The sequence below is a fragment of the Zophobas morio genome, unplaced genomic scaffold (assembly GCF_036711695.1).
Source record: "Zophobas morio isolate AGI-343-1 ecotype UQ-CSIRO unplaced genomic scaffold, CSIRO_AGI_Zmor_V1 ptg000008l, whole genome shotgun sequence".
Classification (NCBI taxonomy): domain Eukaryota; kingdom Metazoa; phylum Arthropoda; class Insecta; order Coleoptera; family Tenebrionidae; genus Zophobas; species Zophobas morio.
Genome location: NW_026972113.1, coordinates 10,204,637 through 10,223,500, shown reverse-complemented (window position 1 = coordinate 10,223,500; position 18,864 = coordinate 10,204,637). Strand labels below are relative to the sequence as shown.

The 18,864-nt window shown below is 33.9% G+C and overlaps 4 protein-coding genes across 4 annotated transcripts; 2 read left to right on the top strand and 2 right to left on the bottom strand.

The window, feature by feature from the left end:
- Positions 1–5: 5 nt before the first annotated feature.
- On the top strand, positions 6–1,373 carry LOC135125294 (procathepsin L-like). Its single transcript, XM_064050760.1, has 3 exons — positions 6–311; positions 367–702; positions 758–1,373. Exons 1-3 carry the CDS (start codon positions 219–221, stop codon positions 1,316–1,318), a joined length of 990 nt encoding a protein of 329 aa, XP_063906830.1. The 5' UTR covers positions 6–218; the 3' UTR covers positions 1,319–1,373.
- A 6,628-nt stretch (positions 1,374–8,001) lies between these two features.
- On the bottom strand, positions 8,002–8,773 carry LOC135124844 (testin-2-like). Its single transcript, XM_064050067.1, has 2 exons — positions 8,570–8,773; positions 8,002–8,523 (listed from the first exon to the last, which is right to left on the bottom strand). Exons 1-2 carry the CDS (start codon positions 8,711–8,713, stop codon positions 8,002–8,004), a joined length of 666 nt encoding a protein of 221 aa, XP_063906137.1. The 5' UTR covers positions 8,714–8,773.
- Positions 8,774–8,858: 85 nt separating this feature from the next.
- Positions 8,859–9,812, bottom strand: LOC135125297 (procathepsin L-like). The gene is made up of 3 exons (XM_064050764.1): positions 9,651–9,812; positions 9,477–9,602; positions 8,859–9,427 (listed from the first exon to the last, which is right to left on the bottom strand). Exons 1-3 carry the CDS (start codon positions 9,714–9,716, stop codon positions 8,894–8,896), a joined length of 726 nt encoding a protein of 241 aa, XP_063906834.1. The 5' UTR covers positions 9,717–9,812; the 3' UTR covers positions 8,859–8,893.
- A 6,258-nt stretch (positions 9,813–16,070) lies between these two features.
- On the top strand, positions 16,071–17,237 carry LOC135125296 (procathepsin L-like). Its single transcript, XM_064050762.1, has 3 exons — positions 16,071–16,179; positions 16,229–16,567; positions 16,618–17,237. Exons 1-3 carry the CDS (start codon positions 16,090–16,092, stop codon positions 17,173–17,175), a joined length of 987 nt encoding a protein of 328 aa, XP_063906832.1. The 5' UTR covers positions 16,071–16,089; the 3' UTR covers positions 17,176–17,237.
- Positions 17,238–18,864: the final 1,627 nt, after the last annotated feature.

The following is an 18,864-nucleotide window of genomic DNA, read 5'->3' as shown; positions in this document are numbered from 1 at the left end:
TTAAGAGAGAAAATCACGCCCTAAAAAATGTCAAACGTCCAACAAGACCTTTGACCCTCTTATTCGGTCATCTTGATAAACTGATTCCACTTTTTGTTTAAAACAGCGAAAACAAAATTGAAGTGTTTTTATGCGATAAATAAATAATAAACTCATTTGCGTCAGGTCAAGCTACCAAAAATCAATTGCTGAGAGTGTTCGCAAGAGAAGACGTCAAAATGAAGTTTTTTCTCATATTAATCGCGGTTTTTATGCCATCGTTTTCGAACCCTATGAAAGAGGAAGTGCAGAGACGCTGGAACGACTACAAGGTGAGTGACTTTTACCAAATGTACACATAAATTAGAAAAACCGTCGTAATTTTAGACACTCTACCAAAAATCATACGACGATTCAGAAGAACAAAAGCGTTTTGACATTTTCGAAACCAACTTACGCACAATTGAAGACCACAACAAACAGTATGGCGACAAAAAGGTGTCTTATAAGATGGCTGTGAATCAATTTGCCGATCTAACCTGCGACGAGTTCGCCCAGTATTACGCACGTGGGTACAAACCGAGAAACACAGAAAGTAAAGTAATTCCGAAAACTAAATCTATATATGATGAGGTCCCTGAAGAGATAGACTGGAGGGAAAAGGGCGCAGTCACGCAAGTAAAAAATCAAGGAGTTTGTGGCGCTTGTTGGGCTTTCAGTACGGTAAACCCATCCACAACCCACCCAACCACAGCTCACTATCTTTTTGTTTTTTCAGACTGGCAGCTTGGAAGGTCAAAATTTTCTCAAAAATGGTGTTCTAGTGTCTTTAAGCGAGCAAGAACTGGTTGATTGTATTATAGCCAGATCGTTGCGAGGTTGCAATGGAGGTTTTCTAGATGTAGCTTTCCAATACGTCATAGACCATGGACTTTCCACAGAAGATGATTATCCGTACGAAGAGGCTGATGGTATTTGTCACAGGGGCGATCTTCCATCTGCTGTTACAGAAATTGCGTATCTTGCGATTTTTGGTACTAGTGAGGAAGCTCTTAAGGATGCTGTTGGTACGGTTGGACCCATTTCGGTGGGTGTGGATGCCACCAAGTGGCAGTTTTATAGTGAAGGGGTTTTTTATGACGCGACTTGTAAAACTGAGGCTAATAGTTTGAACCATGCAGTTCTAGCCGTGGGTTATGGTACCGAAGACGATGGAGAGTACTGGTTGGTGAAGAATTCATACGGGCCGGAATGGGGGATGGACGGGTACATTAAATTGGCGAGGAATCGCAACAACACGTGTGGAATTGCCACGGAACCTTGGTACCCCGTTCTTTAAATGTATCAATTTTTTGTAAGAATTGTAAATAAATAGATAAATGCTTGAATGAAAAGTTTTCGTTTTTTCAGCAGTTCGGGTTTTCCCCCTGGGGTTTTTTTTCTCACTAAAAAATGATATTTTCCAAGATCTTTGAGAGTCCAATATCTCAAGATTCAAAATTATTGCTCAATGTTTCACTTTATTATTGTTTCTAGAAATTTTACTTCAAAATTTTTATTTTCATTTTAAAATATTAGGGTTCAATTTTTGAAGATTTTGACATTCTCCTCTGTCGAAAAAAACGTCAAAATCTTAAAATCTTAATTTTTTTATTAATTTTCAACATTTCAACAGCTCGGGTTTCCCCCCAAGGTTTCACATTTTTTTCAAAATTTGTCTGTTTTTGAATCACCACATTTTGTTCTAGGATTAAATATTTTTCAAAATTTTTATTTCTCACTAAAAATTTAGATTATGTTGAACATCTTTCCGATTGTTTAGACTTTAGGATTCAAGATTATTGCCCAATGTGTTCCCTTTCTAAAATTTTTACTTAAACATTTTAATTTCGATTTTAAAATAATAATTTTAATTTCAATTATTGAAGATTTTGACGATCTTTTCAAGACCTCTCGCTGAAATTTTTTTCTAGTATAAATTTCTCATCGACTTTCAACATTTCAGCAGTTCGGGTTTTCCCCCTGGGTTTAAGATTTTTTCAAAATTTGTTTTTCGAATCATCACGTTTTCTCATGAATTATAATTTTTTTCAAAATTTTTAGACTCCAAGTTTTCAAGATTCAAAATTATTGCTCAATGTTTTCACTTTATTATTTTTTTGTTAATTTACTTCTACATTTTAATTTTCATTCTAAAATATTACGTTACACTTTTTAAAGATTTTGACATTCTGCTCTCCTGAAAAGAACGTCAAAATTTTAATTTATTAATTTTCAACATTTCAACAGCTCGGGTTTTCTCCCAAGGTTTCAGATTTTTTTCAAAATTTGCTTACTTTTTGAATCAGCACATTTTGTTGTAAGATTCATTTTTTTTCTTGTTTCTAACCACAATTTTTGATTTTTTTTTAAGATACTTCCGATTGTTTAGACTTTGGGATTCAAGATTATCGCTCAACTATATTTTTTTTTCAAAATTTTAATTCCTCACTAAAGAAAAATTGATTTTCTTCAAGATCTTTTAGACTTCAAGATTTGAAGATTCGAAACTATCTGCTCAATGTTTTCACTTTATCATTCTAAAAATTTTCCTTCAAAATTTTTATTTTCATTTTAAAATATTAGGTTTCAATTTTTGAAGATTTTGACATTCTCCTCTCATGAAAAGAACGTCAAAATCTTAAATTTTATTTTTTTTACCAATTTTGAACACGTCTACAGATCGGGTTTTCTCCCAAAGTTTCAGATTTTTTTGAAAATTTGTTTGTTTTTTGAATCACCACATTTTGTCGTAGGACTAAATTTTTTTTTAGATCTTTCCTATTGTAGACTTTAAATTTTATCTAGTTTAAATTTCTTATTAACTGTCAACATTTCAGTAATACGGATTTTCCCTCGGGGTTTAAGAATTTTTGAAAATTTTACTTTCTCCGTAACAATTATTTTTTCAAAATCTTTCCGACTCCAAGATTTCAAGATTCAAGAGTATTTCTCCATATCTGCATTTCATTATTTTTTCTAAAAATTTTACTTCAAAAGTTGTATTTTCGTTTTAAAATATTTGGGTTCAAATTTGAAGATTTTTGACTTCTCTTCAAGATCTCGCGTTGAAAATTTTAATTTTTTATTAATCTTCAACATTTCGCAGCTCGGGTTTTTTTCAAAATTTGGTTTTTAATGACATTTTCTCATAAAACTATATTTTTTTCAAAATTTTAATATCTCACTAAAGAAAAACTGATTTTTTCAAGATTTTTTAGACTCCCAAGATTTCAAGAATCAAAATTATTGTTCAAAGTTTTCTGTTTTTTTTGAATCACCACATTTTATCGTAATTTTTTCAAAATTTTTATGTCTCACCAAAAATTTTGATTTTTTTGAAAATCTTTCCGGTTGTTTAGACTTCAGGATTCAAGATTTCAAGCTCAATTACATTTTTTTTTCAAAATTTTAATTCCTCACTAAAAAAAATTGATTTTCTTCAAAATCTTTTACACTTCAAGATTTCAGGATTCAAAATTATTGCTCAATGTTTTCAGTTTATTATCTTTCAAAAAATTTTCCTTCAAAATTTTCAATTTCATTTTAAAATATTTGGTTTCAATTTTTGAAGATTTTGACATTCTTCTCTCTTGAAAAGAACGTCAAAATCTTAAAAAATTCATTTTTCATTAATTTTCAACATTTCAAAAGCTCTAGTTTCTGCCCAAAGTTTCAGATGTTTTTCAAAATTTGACTGTTTTTTGAATCACTACATTTAAGATTCAATTTTTTCAAAATCTTTATTTTTCACTAAAAATTTTGATTTTTTTGAAGATCTTTCCGATTGTTTAGATTTTAAGATTCAAAATTATTACTCATTTTTTTTCAAAATTTTAATTTCTCACTAAGAAAGAATTGATTTAGAATTTTATTTTTTTATTCATTTTCAACATTTCATCAACTCGAGGTTTCCCCCCAAGGTTTCTTTTTTTTTCCAAAATTTTTTAGCAAATAAAATACCCTCTAAAAGAAGAGAGAGCTAGGGCGGGTGAGCGGGGCTAGTAGCTGCCAAGATAAAACTGATTTCAGCAGGTAGTGGCCACAACCATCCGCCCTCCCTTTTTTTAAAGGGTACCTGATTTGCCAAAATCACTCTTATCTTAGCAGGTACTAGCCCCGCCCCCCCACCCTCCCTTTTCTTGGAAAGTATGTCATTTGCCAAAATCAGTTTTATCTTAGCAGCTACTAGATAGGAGAAGACTGATTTTGGCAAATGACGTATCTTCTAAAAAAAGAGAGGGTGGGTGGGCGGGGCTAGTACCTACTAAAATGATTTTCTTCAAGATATTTTAGACTCCAACATTTCAAGATTCAAAATCATTGCTCAATGTTTTCACACTATTAAGTACTCTTTCTAAAATTTTTAGTTCAAAGTTTTAATTTTGATTTTAAAATATTTGATTTCAGTTATTGAAGATTTTGACGATCTTCTCCAAATCTCGGGTTGAAAATTTTATCCAGTTTAAATTTTTTATTAATTTTCAACATTTCATCAGCTCCAGTTTTTCCCCAAGAGTTCAGAAATTTTCAAAATTTGTTCTTTTTTCTGAATCAGCTTATTTTTTCGTAAAATTATATACTTTTTTAAGATTTTAATTTCTCTCAAAAAATGTTGATTTTCTTTCCAGGTCTCAAAATTATTGTTCAATGTTGCTATTTTATTTTTTCTAAAAATTTTACTTAAAAATTTTTGTTTTCATTTTAAAATATATGGTTTCAATTCTTGAAGATTTTGACGTTCTTTTACGCAAACATTCAAATTTTTTATTCATCTTCAGCATTTCTTCAGCTCGGTTACAGCTTTTTTCAAAATTTGTTTTTTGAATCACCACATTTTCACTTTTCATTAATTTTCAACAATTCATCAGCTCGAGTTTTCTTCTGAAATTATAGATTTTTTTCAAAATTTGTCTTTTGAATCATCATATTTTGTCGAAAAATTATGAACTTTTTTCAAAAATTGTAATTTCTGAATAAAAACTTTGATTACTTGACATTCCTGACTGTTTGGAGTCCACGAGTCTTTTAAAAACAATCTATTTTCATTTGAAAATATGTTGTTTTCATTGTTTTCAATGATTAGAGGTTTTGAGGTTTCAAAATTTGAAACTCGGGTTTTCGCCCAAAATTTTAGATTTCTCAAAACTTTGATTTCACACTAAAATTTTTATATTGGAAGGTATGCCATTTGCCAAAATCAGTTTTATCTTAGCAGCTACTAGCTAGGATAAGACTGATTTTGGCCAATGACATATCGTGTAAGAAAAGAAGAGAGGGTGGGTGGGCGGGGCTAGTACCTCGTACTAAAATGATTTTCTTCAAGATCTTTTAGACTCCAACATTTCAAGATTCAAAATCATTGCTTAATATTTTCACACTATTAAGTACTCTTTCTAAAATTTTTAGTGCAAAATTTTAATTTTGATTTTAAAATATTTGGTTTCAGTTATTGAAGATTTTGACGATCTTCTCCAGATCTCGGGTTGAAAATTTTACCTAGTTTAAATTTTTTATTAATTTTCAACATTTCATCAGCTCCAGTTTTTCCCCAAGAGTTCAGAAGTTTTCAAAATTTGTTCATTTTTTCTGAATCAGCGTATTTTTTCGTAAAATTATATATTTTTTTAAGATTTTAATTTCCCTCAAAAAATGTTGATTTTTTTCCAAGTCTCAAAATTATTGCTCAATGTGGCTGTTTCATTATTTTTTCTAAAAATTTTACTTCAAAATTTTTGTTTTCAATTTAAAATACATGATTTCAATTCTTGAAGATGTTGACGTTCTTTTACGCAAACATTCAAATTTTTTATTAATCTTCAGCATTTCTTCAGCTCGATTACAGCTTTTTTCAAAATTTGTTTTTTGAATCACCATATTTTCACTTTTTTATTCTTTAGAAAAATGTTACCTAAAGATTTTCACTCTTTATTAATTTTCAACAATTCATCAGCTCGAGTTTTCTTCCGAAATTATGGATTTTTTTCAAAATTTGTCTTTTGAATCATCATATTTTCTCGAAAAATTATGAACTTTTTTCAAAAATTATAATTTCTGAATAAAAACTTTGATTATTTGACATTCCTGACTGTTTGGAGTCCACGAGTCTTAAAAGCAATCTATTTTCATTTGAAAATATGTCGTTTTCAATGATTAGAAGTTTTGAGATTTCAAAATTTGAAACTCGGGTTTTCCGCCCAAAATTTTAGATTTCTCAAAACTTTGATTTCACACTAAAATTTTTATATTGGAAGGTATGCCATTTGCCAAAATCAGTTTTATCTTAGCAGCTACTAGCTATAGGATTAGACTGATTTTGGCAAATGACGTTTCGTCTAAGAAAAGAGAGGGCGGGTGAGCGGGGCTAGTAGCTGCCAAGATAAAACTGATTTTAGCAGGTAGTAGCCACGCCCATCCGCCCTCCCTTTTCTTAAAGGGTACCTGATTTGCCAAAATCACTCTTATCTTAGCAGGTACTAGCCCCCCCCCCCCCTTTTCTTGGAAGGTATGTCATTTGCCAAAATCAGTTTTATCTTAGCAGCTACTAGATAGGAGAAGACTTATTTTGGCAAATGACATATCTTCTAAAAAAAGAGAGGGTAGGTGGGCGGGGCTAGTACCTACTAAAATGATTTTCTTAAAGATTTTTTAGACACCAACATTTCAAGATTCAAAATCATTGCTCAATGTTTTCACACTATTAAGTACTCTTTCTAAAATTTTTAGTTCAAAATTTTAATTTTGATTTTAAAATATTTGGTTTCAGTTATTGAAGATTTTGAAGATCTTCTCCAAATTTCGGGTTGAAAATTTTACCTAGTTTAAATTTTTTATTAATTTTCAACATTTCATCAGCTCCAGTTTTTCCCCAAGAGTTCAGAAGTTTTCAAAATTTGTTCTTTTTTTCTGAATCAGCGTATTTTTTCGTAAAATTATTTTTTTTTTCAAGATTTTAATTTCTCACAAAAAATGTTGATTTTTTTCCAGGTCTCAAAATTATTGTTCAATGTTGCTATTTTATTATTTTTTCTAAAAATTTTACTTAAAAATTTTTGTTTTCATTTTAAAATATATGGTTTCAATTCTTGGAGATTTTGACGTTCTTTTACACAAACATTCAATTTTTTTATTAATTTTCAGCATTTCTTTAGCTCGGTTACAGCTTTTTTCAAAATTTGTTTTTTGAATCACCACATTTTCACTTTTTTTATTCTTTACAAAAATGTTACCCAAAGATTTTCACTTTTTATTAATTTTCAACAATTCATCAGCTCGAGTTTTCTTCCGAAAATATAGTTTTTTTTCAAAATTTATCTTTTGAATCATCATATTTTCTCGAAAAATTATGGACTTTTTTCAAAAATTGTAATTTCTGAATAAAAACTTTGATTATTTGACATTCCTGACCTTTGGAGTCCACGAGTCTTTTAAAAGCAATCTATTTTCATTTGAAAATATGTTGTTTTCAATGATTAAAAAATTTGAAACTCGGGTTTTCCGCCCAAAATTTTAGATTTCTCAAAACTTTGATTTCATACTAAAATTTTGATATTATTTCCAAACTACCTCGTCTACCAAAATTTTAGTTCGTATTTGATCTTTTTAGTGGCTTCTCTCAGTCCGTACATTCCAACAGAAAAAAAAATCATCCTGTATATAACCGATGAAGCAGACACGTTTTATGAATACTTGCACTCTGACGACCCGAAAAACTTTGAAGATTTCTATTTATTTCTTCACTGACATCACCAATTACTAAAAAGTCAGGCATAAAACATTTAGCTATAATTTATTTATTAGCGTCCCAGTTGTTTTATTACTTTATAAAACGAAAATTATGTTCTTTAACTGGTTCTTTAATAAGAACCAGTTTTTCTACCAGATAATGAATTTCTTCACAAGCACTTAACAGTTTTTGTTCCTTTTCGAAAAATTAGCTAAATAAAACCACTTCATAACCATACGATTTAATCATCATTAACCTCAAACAACAGGATAAGTAGCATACAACGTAATCCCGCAGTCCCCCTCAATACTCCTCTCAACCCTAATATACCCCCCTTCGCCCCACTCCTCCCCCCACGAGTTCTTCACCAACCAATAATCCGCCCCATCTTCGTTCCCGTATCCCACCAGCAGCGCCCCATGGTTCGTCGGCACCGGCCTCCGACACTTGAAAATCCCGCCAGCGTACGTGGTCCACGCACGCGCATTAACCTCGACCGCCACCGGACCCACCGCTGCCACCACCCTCCGAAGCACCTCTTCGTCGTAGTCCACCTCAACGTACGCAGTTTCAGTGACCGCTGACGCAATCGACTCGCGATGGCAACTGCCGTCGTCAAGATGGGGGTAATCCGCATCGGCCGCCAGCCCGTGCCCGATCACGTACTTGTAGGCATCTTCAGTCGTACCATTCACGCTGACGCAATCGGCTAGCTCTTGCTCGCTCAGCGCGATGAGTTGGCCGGTTTTTAGGAAATTTTGACCCTCGAGAGCACCGGTCTACAATTTTGGTTGTAATTGGAAATAAGGGGGGTTGGATACGTACGACGCTGAAGAGCCAAGGTGAATCGAGAAGGCCTTGGTTTTTGACTGGGGTGACGGCGCCTTGGTCTCTCCAGTCGACGGAATCGGGGAGGGCGAAAGTCGAGACGGACAACAAGCCGAGGACGCAAATTAGTAACGGTTTCATTTTGCTTTGCAAAAAAATTGAGACTGGTTTGTTTGTGATGGAAGATTTATCTTAAAACGAATCACGCGATTATCTGTTTTTACGAGTAAGTTCGTATCTGGAGATAGTAACAGTGTTCTATTTTTATATATATAAAAAAACTAAATTTGTAACAATGCGGTTTAATAATAGTAATCAATTTCAAACAACTGGATATGTAGCTGCCAAAGTTATTCCGCAATCGGCCCCAGGGGTCCTATCCACCCTAATGTAGCCCTGTTCGCCCCAGGCTTCGCCCCACGAATTCTTCAGCAACCAATAATCCACCCCATCTTCGCTACCATACCCTACCAGGAGCGCCCCATGGTTCAAAGTCTCCGAATCCTCACATTTCAAAATCCCACCGACGTACAACTCCCACTCTAGAGCGTTAACGGCCACAGAAATTGGACCAATCGTGGCAACGGCTTGCCGAAGAGTCTCTTCGTCGTGTTCTACCGTAACGTAGTCACTTTCTGTGACTGTAGAAGGAATAGAGCCTCGATGGCAAGTCCCATCGCTGGGGCCTGGGTAATCCTCTGCGGAAGCCAGGCCATGGGCTATCACATATTCGTAGCCCTCCTCGACGGTTCCTCCGCTACAACCATCTTGGGTTGCACAATCGGCCAGTTCTTGCTCGCTCAAAGGAACGAGTTCACCATTTTTTAAAAAATTTTGGCCCTCGAGAACACCGGTCTGAAAGAGTCAGGGTAGTGCGAATTTGGAATCGGGGTTGGATACATACGACACTGTAGACCCAAGCCCCACAAAGAGCTTGGTTTTTGATGGGGGTGACGGCTCCTTTTTCCCTCCAGTCGACGGAATCGGGAATGTCCGCAACGAAATCGGGGTTAAAAATGCGACGATGTTCCTGTTTGATTTTTTTTTTATTTTGGGGGGTTATTGCAGGAACACTCACCTTAGGGTTGGGGATTGAAAGCACCCCTACGAGGCATAGTGCGAACGAAAGTACCGACAGCTTCATCCTGACTTTTCAACGACCGAATAAATAAGATACGATGATCCGTTTTAAAAATTTTATCTTCGAACAATTCACTCGATTATCAATCAGGCGATCGATTGTTTAACGTTTTTACAGAGACCACACTTGAATGTTTTTAAATTCATATCTGGATAGACAACAAAATAGTGTATTAGACTTTAAATAAATTCCAACTATTTTATGTATATTTTTAATTTCCGGTTGGCAACGATTTGTTTGTAACAAGCAGGAAAATGATCGTTGTTAAAAAGAAATGGTGGGTTATTTGTGGACAAGTTTAGCAAAAAGCCTGTTTTTATGATAATACGTGGTAATAATATGGAGAAAGATGAGGCAGAATGTAATAATAATAAATGAATTGTTAATGTAGGCAACCAAAATTACACAAACTAGTGAAATTTTCCCGGATAAGTCAAATTACTATATATAGGTACAATCGCACGCAAATGCGATCCTATGCCTATGGGCGGATCGTTTTTGCCTGCCCTCACCGAAGAAGGCGGTCCAAATCCTTCAAGGGCAGAATTTGTAGGTAGGCTCAAACTACATACAACGAAATTCACATTTTACCCTATAAAATTTTATTGACAATAACGGGACGGACAGTAGTTATATATACATTTGGTAAGAAATATTTATGGCTCACACCAGTTCTCTCGAATTTGTCGGAGAAGATTTAGCATAAAATAATGGTGACTTTCGTTCGTGAGTAACGATGGTCCGGACATGAATTATTTTGCTTTCTAACATCTTTCGACCAATTGTTCCGTATAAAAAATTTCATCACTTTTTCAAATAAAATACTCTTAAAAAAAAAACGATATTGTCGTTGAGTGACATGTAACTGGCATAATAATAAAAACGTGCCATTTTTGTTAACTGATATTTTTTTGTTTGTATTGATGAGACTGATCGTGTTTAAACTCCATATTAATTTTAATAATAATGAAAATACTTTCAGAGTTTAATAATATATTCGTAGTCACTGCTACACGGGTTTCGGTACACAGTACCGTCTTCAGGCAGAAGAGAAACAGTTTCTCTGACTACGAATATATTATTAAACTCTGAAAGTATTTTCATTATTATTAAAATTGATATTTTTTTCATAAATGTCGCAAAATTATTAAATTTGTCTAATCATCCCCACCAATGATGTGATGACGTCACTTCAAATTTATGCATAGGAAATGGGTTTTAAATTGTATACAGTAACATAGTCCTACACATGTAGTTTATGACTCCGTGTTGAGTTTTTATCCAAAACGTCCAGATTTTTGGAAAAAAAAATCAAAATTATAAAATAATATTCTGCAATTTAATTTTGAATTTGCAAAATCGAATACTTTGAAATCTTGCAGATGTTTTAAAATCATGATAAACATGATACATTTTTAATTAAAATATATTTGCTTATCCCCTCTAAAAAATGTATGACGTCACCTCAAAATTTTGCAGAATAAATCCTATCTTAAATGTATAAAATATGATGAGTTTTATACTTGTGATTTATCACTGCATTCATATTTTTTAGATTTGGTTATACAGGGTATCTCAAAAAAGTTAATGACTGAGTCAATTTATTTTATTGAAGAAATCAAGAATAGCAAAACTGAATACTTTGAAATATTATTATTATTATTATTATTAATTATTAAGTTGAGCGACCGGGCAGAGGCCGAGGCCTGTTATGCCCGCGCTGGTGAGCGGGTTCTAAATCTACTAGTGCATTACTGCGTTGTTTGGGCTCGATAGTGATCGTATCTTTTTTTAAAAACTTGTAGGGATTGACTCTGAATGACCTCGATCGGAAGCATATTCCAAGAATTAAAAACCCTGTTCGTAAGGAATACTTGACGTGGTGTTGTATAGAACTTTTGCTTTTGCAACTTGAATTTGTGTCCTCGCAGTCTAGGGTCCAGGTTCATCATGTATAATTGCCGAATGGGCGATGTAGGGTTTGTGAGAGCCTGAAAGGTAGTGATAAGGTCTCCTCTTATACGTCTATCCGAAAGGGTGGTTAGCTGCATTAGAGAAAGTCTTTCATGGTACTGCGGTCTGACTCTACCAAAAGGCCTTCTGGTAGCTTTACGTTGCACGGATTCTAGCAAGTGGATATCATGTTGCAAGACTGGGGTCCATATTGAATTACCAAACTCTAAAATTGGTCTTACAAAGGTTTTGTACAGTTTAGAAAATGCCACTGGGTGTATTCTAGAAAATGCCTTCCCCAAGAGAAACAGTACTGAGTTCGCTTTCTTGACAGTATGCGCTATGTGGTCAGACCACGTTAGTTCTTGGTTTATGAAGATACCCAAGTCCCGACAGCACTCAGTTTTGGTTAATTCGTTTCCACCTAAATAGTACTTGCACTTTGGGTTTTTCTTTCCGATATGAAGCACGTAACATTTCTCACAATTCAGTGGAAGTAACCAATCTTTAGACCAGTTGTATATTGCGAGCAAGTCCTTTTTCAAAATTATATTTTTACAGCTATTATTATATAATTTGATGTCATCCGCGTACATTGCAAATGGCGACTCAATACTGATTTTAAGGTCAGCAGTATATGCAATAAAAAGTAGAGGGCCCAAAACCGAACCTTGTGGTACTCCACTTAATACTTTTACAGGTTTGCTGAGACTGTTTTCTACTTTAATATTGTAGATGTTTTGAAGTTTTTGTAAGCATGGTAACTTTTTCGAAAATTTGATTAATCAAATATGCAAAAAACAGAAAATCGAAAAATACAAATCGTAAAAATCGAAAATCTAAAAATGGCTAATCAAAAAATCGAAAACTCAATGAATCAAATACCTAGGTCGATCGAAAAGTGGAAACTCACAAACCTCAAAAATCGAAAAATCGAAAATTGAAAAACGGGAAAACAAAAAAATCGAAAAGTCAAAAATTTGTAATGTTGAAAATTAAAAAAATCAAAAACAAAAATAAAAAAAATCGGAAATTAAAATAATCCAAATATATAAAGTAAAAAAAATTGCAAAGCCTAAAAACTGAAACGAACAAAAAAATCGAAAAAGCAAAAAATTGGAAAAACAAAAATTCGAAAAATCTAAAATCGAAAAAGTGGACAATGGAAAATTTGAATAAAGAAACTTGAAAATTCTGAAAATTGGAAAATCGAAAACCAAAAAATCGGAAAGTACCAAAATTGAAGTCTAACAGTTGAGAATGGAAAAATTGAAAAACCGAAAATTCTAAAAATCGACAATGGACAAATTGAAAATTGCAAAATTTAAATTGAAAAATTGAACATAGAAAAATCGATGAATTGAAAAATCGAAAATTCGACTACTCAAATTTTCTACAAATCGAAAAATCATAAAACTGAAAAATCCAAAATTCTAATCATCGAAAGTCTGAAAACTGAAAAACGAAAATTCTGAAAAGCGGAAAATAGAATATCGAAAAATTTAAAAGAAAGAAAATTGAAGTCTAAAAACCGAAAAATGGAAAAATTCAAAATCATAAATTCGAAAAATCAAAACCGAAAAATTCAAAGATTTAAAAAGAAAATCGAAAAATCAAAAATCTGAAAATTGAAACTCGAAAATTTGGAAAATCGAAAAGTAAAAAAATTGAAGTCTAAAAGCTGAAAAATGGAAAACTGAACAATCGAAAATTCGAAAATCAAATATCGAAAAATCGAAAATCAAATATCGAAAAATCGAAAAGCCGAAAAATCGAAAATTTGATAAATCAGATATGCGAAAAACAGAAAATCTGAAAATGCAAAACTGGAAAATCAAAAATCTAAAAACGGAAAAACCGAAAATCGAAAATTCAATAAATCTAATACGTAGGTCGATCGAAAAACTGGAAATTCACAAATCTGAAAAATCGACAATTTGGAAGACTGAAAAACCGAGAATTGAAAAAACAAAAAACCGAAAAATGGAAAAATCAAAAATCAAAAAATAGGAAAACCGAAAATTCGAAAATTCATAATATTGAAAACTCTAAAAGTCGACAATTCAAAAATCAAAAAACTGGAAAGTAAAATAATCGAAAAATCGAAAAGTAAACAAATTGCAAAGCCTAAAAACTGACGAACAGAAAAATCGAAAAATCGTAAAATCAAAAAGTGGAAAATCGAAAACTGGAAATAGAAAAATCGAAGATTGGAAAATCGAAAAATCGAAAATCGGAATATCGATAATCGACAAATTAAAAAACCGAAAAATCGAAAAATATCGGAAATCGAAAACTGAAAAAAAAAACGAAAATTCAAAAATCGAATAATCCGAAACTAAAATAATAGAAAGGTGGAAAAGTAAAAATTGCAAAGTCTCAAAACTGACGAACAGAACAATCGAAAAATAAAAAAAAATCGAAAAATATCTAAACATGGAAAATCGAAAAATCGAAAATCGGAAAATGGAAAAACCGAAAAATCGAAAACCGAAAATTCGATGAAACAAATACTCAAAAAAGCGAAAAGTAAAAAAATTGAAAGGCCTAAAAATTGAAAAATCAAAAAATCGAAAAAATGAAAATCGAAAAAACGACGATCGAAAAAAAATCAAAAAATCGAAACGTGGAAAATCGGAAAGTAACAAAATTGAAATCTAAAAGCTGCAAATTGCAGAACCATAAAAACTGAAACAAACAGAAAAATCGAAAAACCACAAAAGCGGAAAAACGAAAATCGAAAAATCGCAAATCGAAAAATCGTAAAATCAGAAAATGGAAAATCGAATAATCGAAAGTTGAAAAATCGAAGGTCGACAAATAAAACAACCGAAAAATCGAAGAATTTTATAATTAATGGAAAATCGAAAAATCGAGAATAGAAGAATTAAAAAACCGGAAAATTGAAAAATCGGAAATCGAAGAATTAAAAACGTAAAATCGAGATTTCAAAAATCAAAAAAATTGGAAAGTAAAATATAATCGAAAAATGCAAAAAAATTGCAAAGTCTAAAAACTGACGAACAGAAAAATCAAAAAATCTAAAAATGGAAAGACGAAAAATCGAAAATTGAAAGAATGGCAAATTAAAAAATCGAAACATCGAAAAATCAAAAAAACCAAAAATTAAAAAATCGAAAAACGAAAAAACTGAAAACTCGAAAAATCAAAATACCGCAATTTGAAAAATCAGAAAATTAGAAAGTAATAAAATCGAAAAGTTGATAGAAAAATGGAAACTGAAAAATCTAATTCGATGAAACTGTTGGTCGAAAAAACGAAAAATCGAAAATCGAAGTGACCTTTTTTTGAGACAGGCTGTATAAGTAAATCTAAAAAATATTACTGCAATGATAAATCACAGGTATAGACTCATCATATCAAATTTTACGATGACGTCATGCATTTTTTGGCGAAGATAAGCAAATACATTTTGATCGTGGCCTTGAAAGTATTCTTCGATTTTCGTTCCATTTCAAAATTTACTCTTTGTATATTTCAGTGGTCACAACGAGTTCACTAACTACGCTGAAGTATGCAAAGATTAAATTTGTCACCGAAAAGATGTCGGAAGTAATAAATTATCCTATCGGTCGAAGAACCTTCGGTCCGGTGTTACATCTCGACCCAAGAGAGACCGCAGTAAAGGATAACAAATGGAACGGATAAAATAAAGCGTCAAATATGATTGATAAACTTTAAACCAAAATTATGAAGTTTATAAACTGAACATTTTTTTTGCTTTTTGAAATGTAGTACATTTCAAAAAATGTCCCCTATTTACTTTAATGTGAATTTTATAACTATGGTCGGCACAATTAGACCTAATATTAGTGTGATTTTGAGCATATTCTCGATGTTATTAGAGCAGGACAGGTTTTTTTTTCTAACTAATTGACAAGATTTCAAAGTATTCAGTTTTGCAATTCTTGATTTCTTCAATAAAATAAATTGACTCAGTCATTTTTTTTTTGAGTCACTCTATATGTATAAACAAATCCAAAAAATATTAATGGAATGGTAAATCACAAGTATAAACTCATCATATTCTGAACATTTTAGATAGGGTATTTATAAAATTAAAACTAATTCAGGGTAAGAATTTGGTCAACACGTAAATTTCGTTGTAGTTTGAGCCTACCTACAAATTCTGCCCTTGGACGATTTGGACCGCCTCCTTCGGTGACGACCGGCAAAAATGATCCGCCCATAGGCTCAAAACATTTGCGTGCGATTGTACATACTAAACTCTCCAAGGACAAAAGTGCTCCAAAATTTTTTCAATTTCTCAATTGTTTTTCAAGTACCGACTGCGATAAAAAAAATGTGAACAAAAACCACTTCTCAAATCCATAACCATCGCAAAAATCTGAGATAAAATTTCGTATAAAAGGCTGACTGTGCCAGCGTTTCCTCAGACACCATGAAGACCTTCATCGTTCTAGCTTTGGTAATCGTCGCCACTTTGGCAGCCCCCAAATCGGGCCTCCACCAAAAATGGGCTGATTTCAAGGTAAGACTCTTAATTTTTGTTCAATACCCCTACTAACCGCCTCCTCCAGCTGACCCACAAGAAACAATACAGCAACCCCTTGGAGGAAGTTCGCCGTCTGGCCATCTTCAAAGACAACCTGGCCCAGATCGAGGAACACAACGCCAAATACGCTAAAGGAGAAGTCACCTACAGCAAAGCCATCAACCAATTCGGTGACCTGACCAAGGAGGAATTCTTGGCTTACGTCAACCGCGGCAAGGCCACCAAGCCCGTCAAGAACGAGAAACTGGCCAAGAAGTGGGTGCCTTCCAAGAAACCCGCCGCCGCCGACGTCGACTGGAGAGGCAACGCCGTCACCGAAGTCAAGAACCAGGGACAATGCGGATCCTGCTGGAGTTTCAGCACCGTGAGTAGGAACATTCTCGAGGGTTTGAGTAGTGTTGATTTTTTTCGCAGACTGGCTCCGTGGAGGGTCAACTCGCCATCCGTCGTGGACAACTCATCTCTCTCAGTGAACAGAACTTGATTGACTGTTCTACTGGATATGGTAATGCCGCTTGCGACGGTGGTTGGATGGACAGCGCCTTCAACTACATCTATGACTATGGTATCATGAGCGAAAGCGCCTACCCCTATGAAGCCCAACTTGACAACTGCAGATACGACGCTTCTCAATCGGTCACCAGCATCAATGGATACTACGACCTGCCCTCTGGAGACGAAAACTCCCTTGCCAACGCTGTCGCCAACAATGGACCCGTCTCTGTGGCTATTGACGCCACCGATGAGCTCCAGTTCTACAGCCAGGGCATCATCTACGACTCCACTTGCAACGACAGAGACCTCAACCACGGTGTCCTCGTCGTAGGATATGGTTCCGAAGGTGGTTACGACTACTGGATCGTCAAGAACTCCTGGGGAGGTGGCTGGGGAGAAGGTGGCTTCTACAGAGCCATCCGTAACTACGGCAACAACTGCGGTATCGCAACTGCTGCTTCATACCCATCTTTGTAAACAAATCTCCCAGAACTTTATGATGTAAATAATACATAATAAAATTTACAAATTTTCAACAAGTCACTTTTACTGAGTTGCGCCTTTCAAACGATAAGATATTGTCTGTGGTGTGATATAAGAAGACGAATTAGGGCTCTGACACCAGGAGATGAAGGTTGTCTTGATTGTAAGTGTGGTCGTCAAAGTACCATCCAAGACCAATGGTCTAATTTCAAGATAATTTTCACACTTTTTAGGATAAACACAACAAAAGAGTACTTGTCTGATAACGAGAATTTAAAACGCTTTGTCATCTTTACACAAAATTTGACGAGAATCGAAGCACACAACACCAAATAAATTGCTTGAAGAAGTGTCAGCTTTCTTGTCATATCATTTATACACCCTGCAGTTAACAAATCCAGAAACCTTGTTCTAAAACTAAATTTTGGAATCGTAATCTTTGTGCAGTGCGAATCGTTGCCGACCACCAGTTTCGGGCGATTTCGGGTGATGAAGGTAAATTATACCGGATGTAAGGAAAATGACGGATTAACTCTCCGCCACACTCTTAATGATAATCAACTGGTAAGTCCCTTGGAGATTTTTGTAAAATTTTGACCTGACCTGTTTTTTTGTGGAAAATATAAAACAATCTTGGGGTTCCTAGGTATTCCTTTTGGACAGAATTTGAAAGTGCTTTGGAGCTTTTAGTGTCTTTTCTTGTAATAATTTAATTAAATGTCTTAGAGAATACGTCATTTGCTAAAACCAGTCTTATCTTAACAGGTAGTAACCCCACCTTCCCGCCCTCTATTTTCTTAGAGGGATCTCATTTGCGAAAATCAGTCTTATCCTAGCAGGTACTAGCCCCGCCCACCCACCCTCTCTTTTCTCCTAGGATGTCATTTGCCAAAATTAGTTTTATCTTAGCCGCTACTGGCTAGGATAAGACTGATTTCGGCAAATGACATACCCTCCAAGAAAAGAGAGGGTGGGTGGGCGGGGCTAGACACTAGAGGCTCTAAAGCACTTACAAATTCTTTCCAAACAGGAATACCTAGAACCACAAGATTGCCTTAAATTTTTCAAAATAAATGGAGTCTCAAAATTAACTTAAAACCAGGTCAGGTTAGAATTTTCCAAAAACAGAGCACCAAATTTTGGAAAAAAATGGAGCGCGCCGTTCTTGATTTAATCAATAATAAGTAAATCGAAAAAACATGAATTCAAATGCAATAATTTCAAAAGTGTGCGGTATACTTTATTGAACGATAAAAAAAGCAAAATAAGAATGAGAAACGAAATTGCAAACAAAACTCAAGCGGCAACTCTTTGTTCAGGTGGCTGCCTGGCTGCAAGTCATAAATTAGTGAAACGCCAAGAAGTACTCGTATGTGTCGGCAAACGGTCAGTCAGACGAAATCGTATTTTTGTAATAACCAAAATAAAACCAAATAAATTTTATTTTCCGTTACTTTAGGCCAGAAGGGTCCCTTAACTTCGAAGGCCTGATGGTCCAGCATCACAAGCATATCCGTATAAACCGTCTCTGCACAAATACGGTCATTGTAAAATATATTTACAGCACATTATCAACGGGAATAGTGGTATTTAAGGGGGAACGCATAATTGAAAAATTGAAACATTTTAAATGAAAAAAACCGAAAAATTGAAAAATATATAAATCGAGAAATTGAACAATCT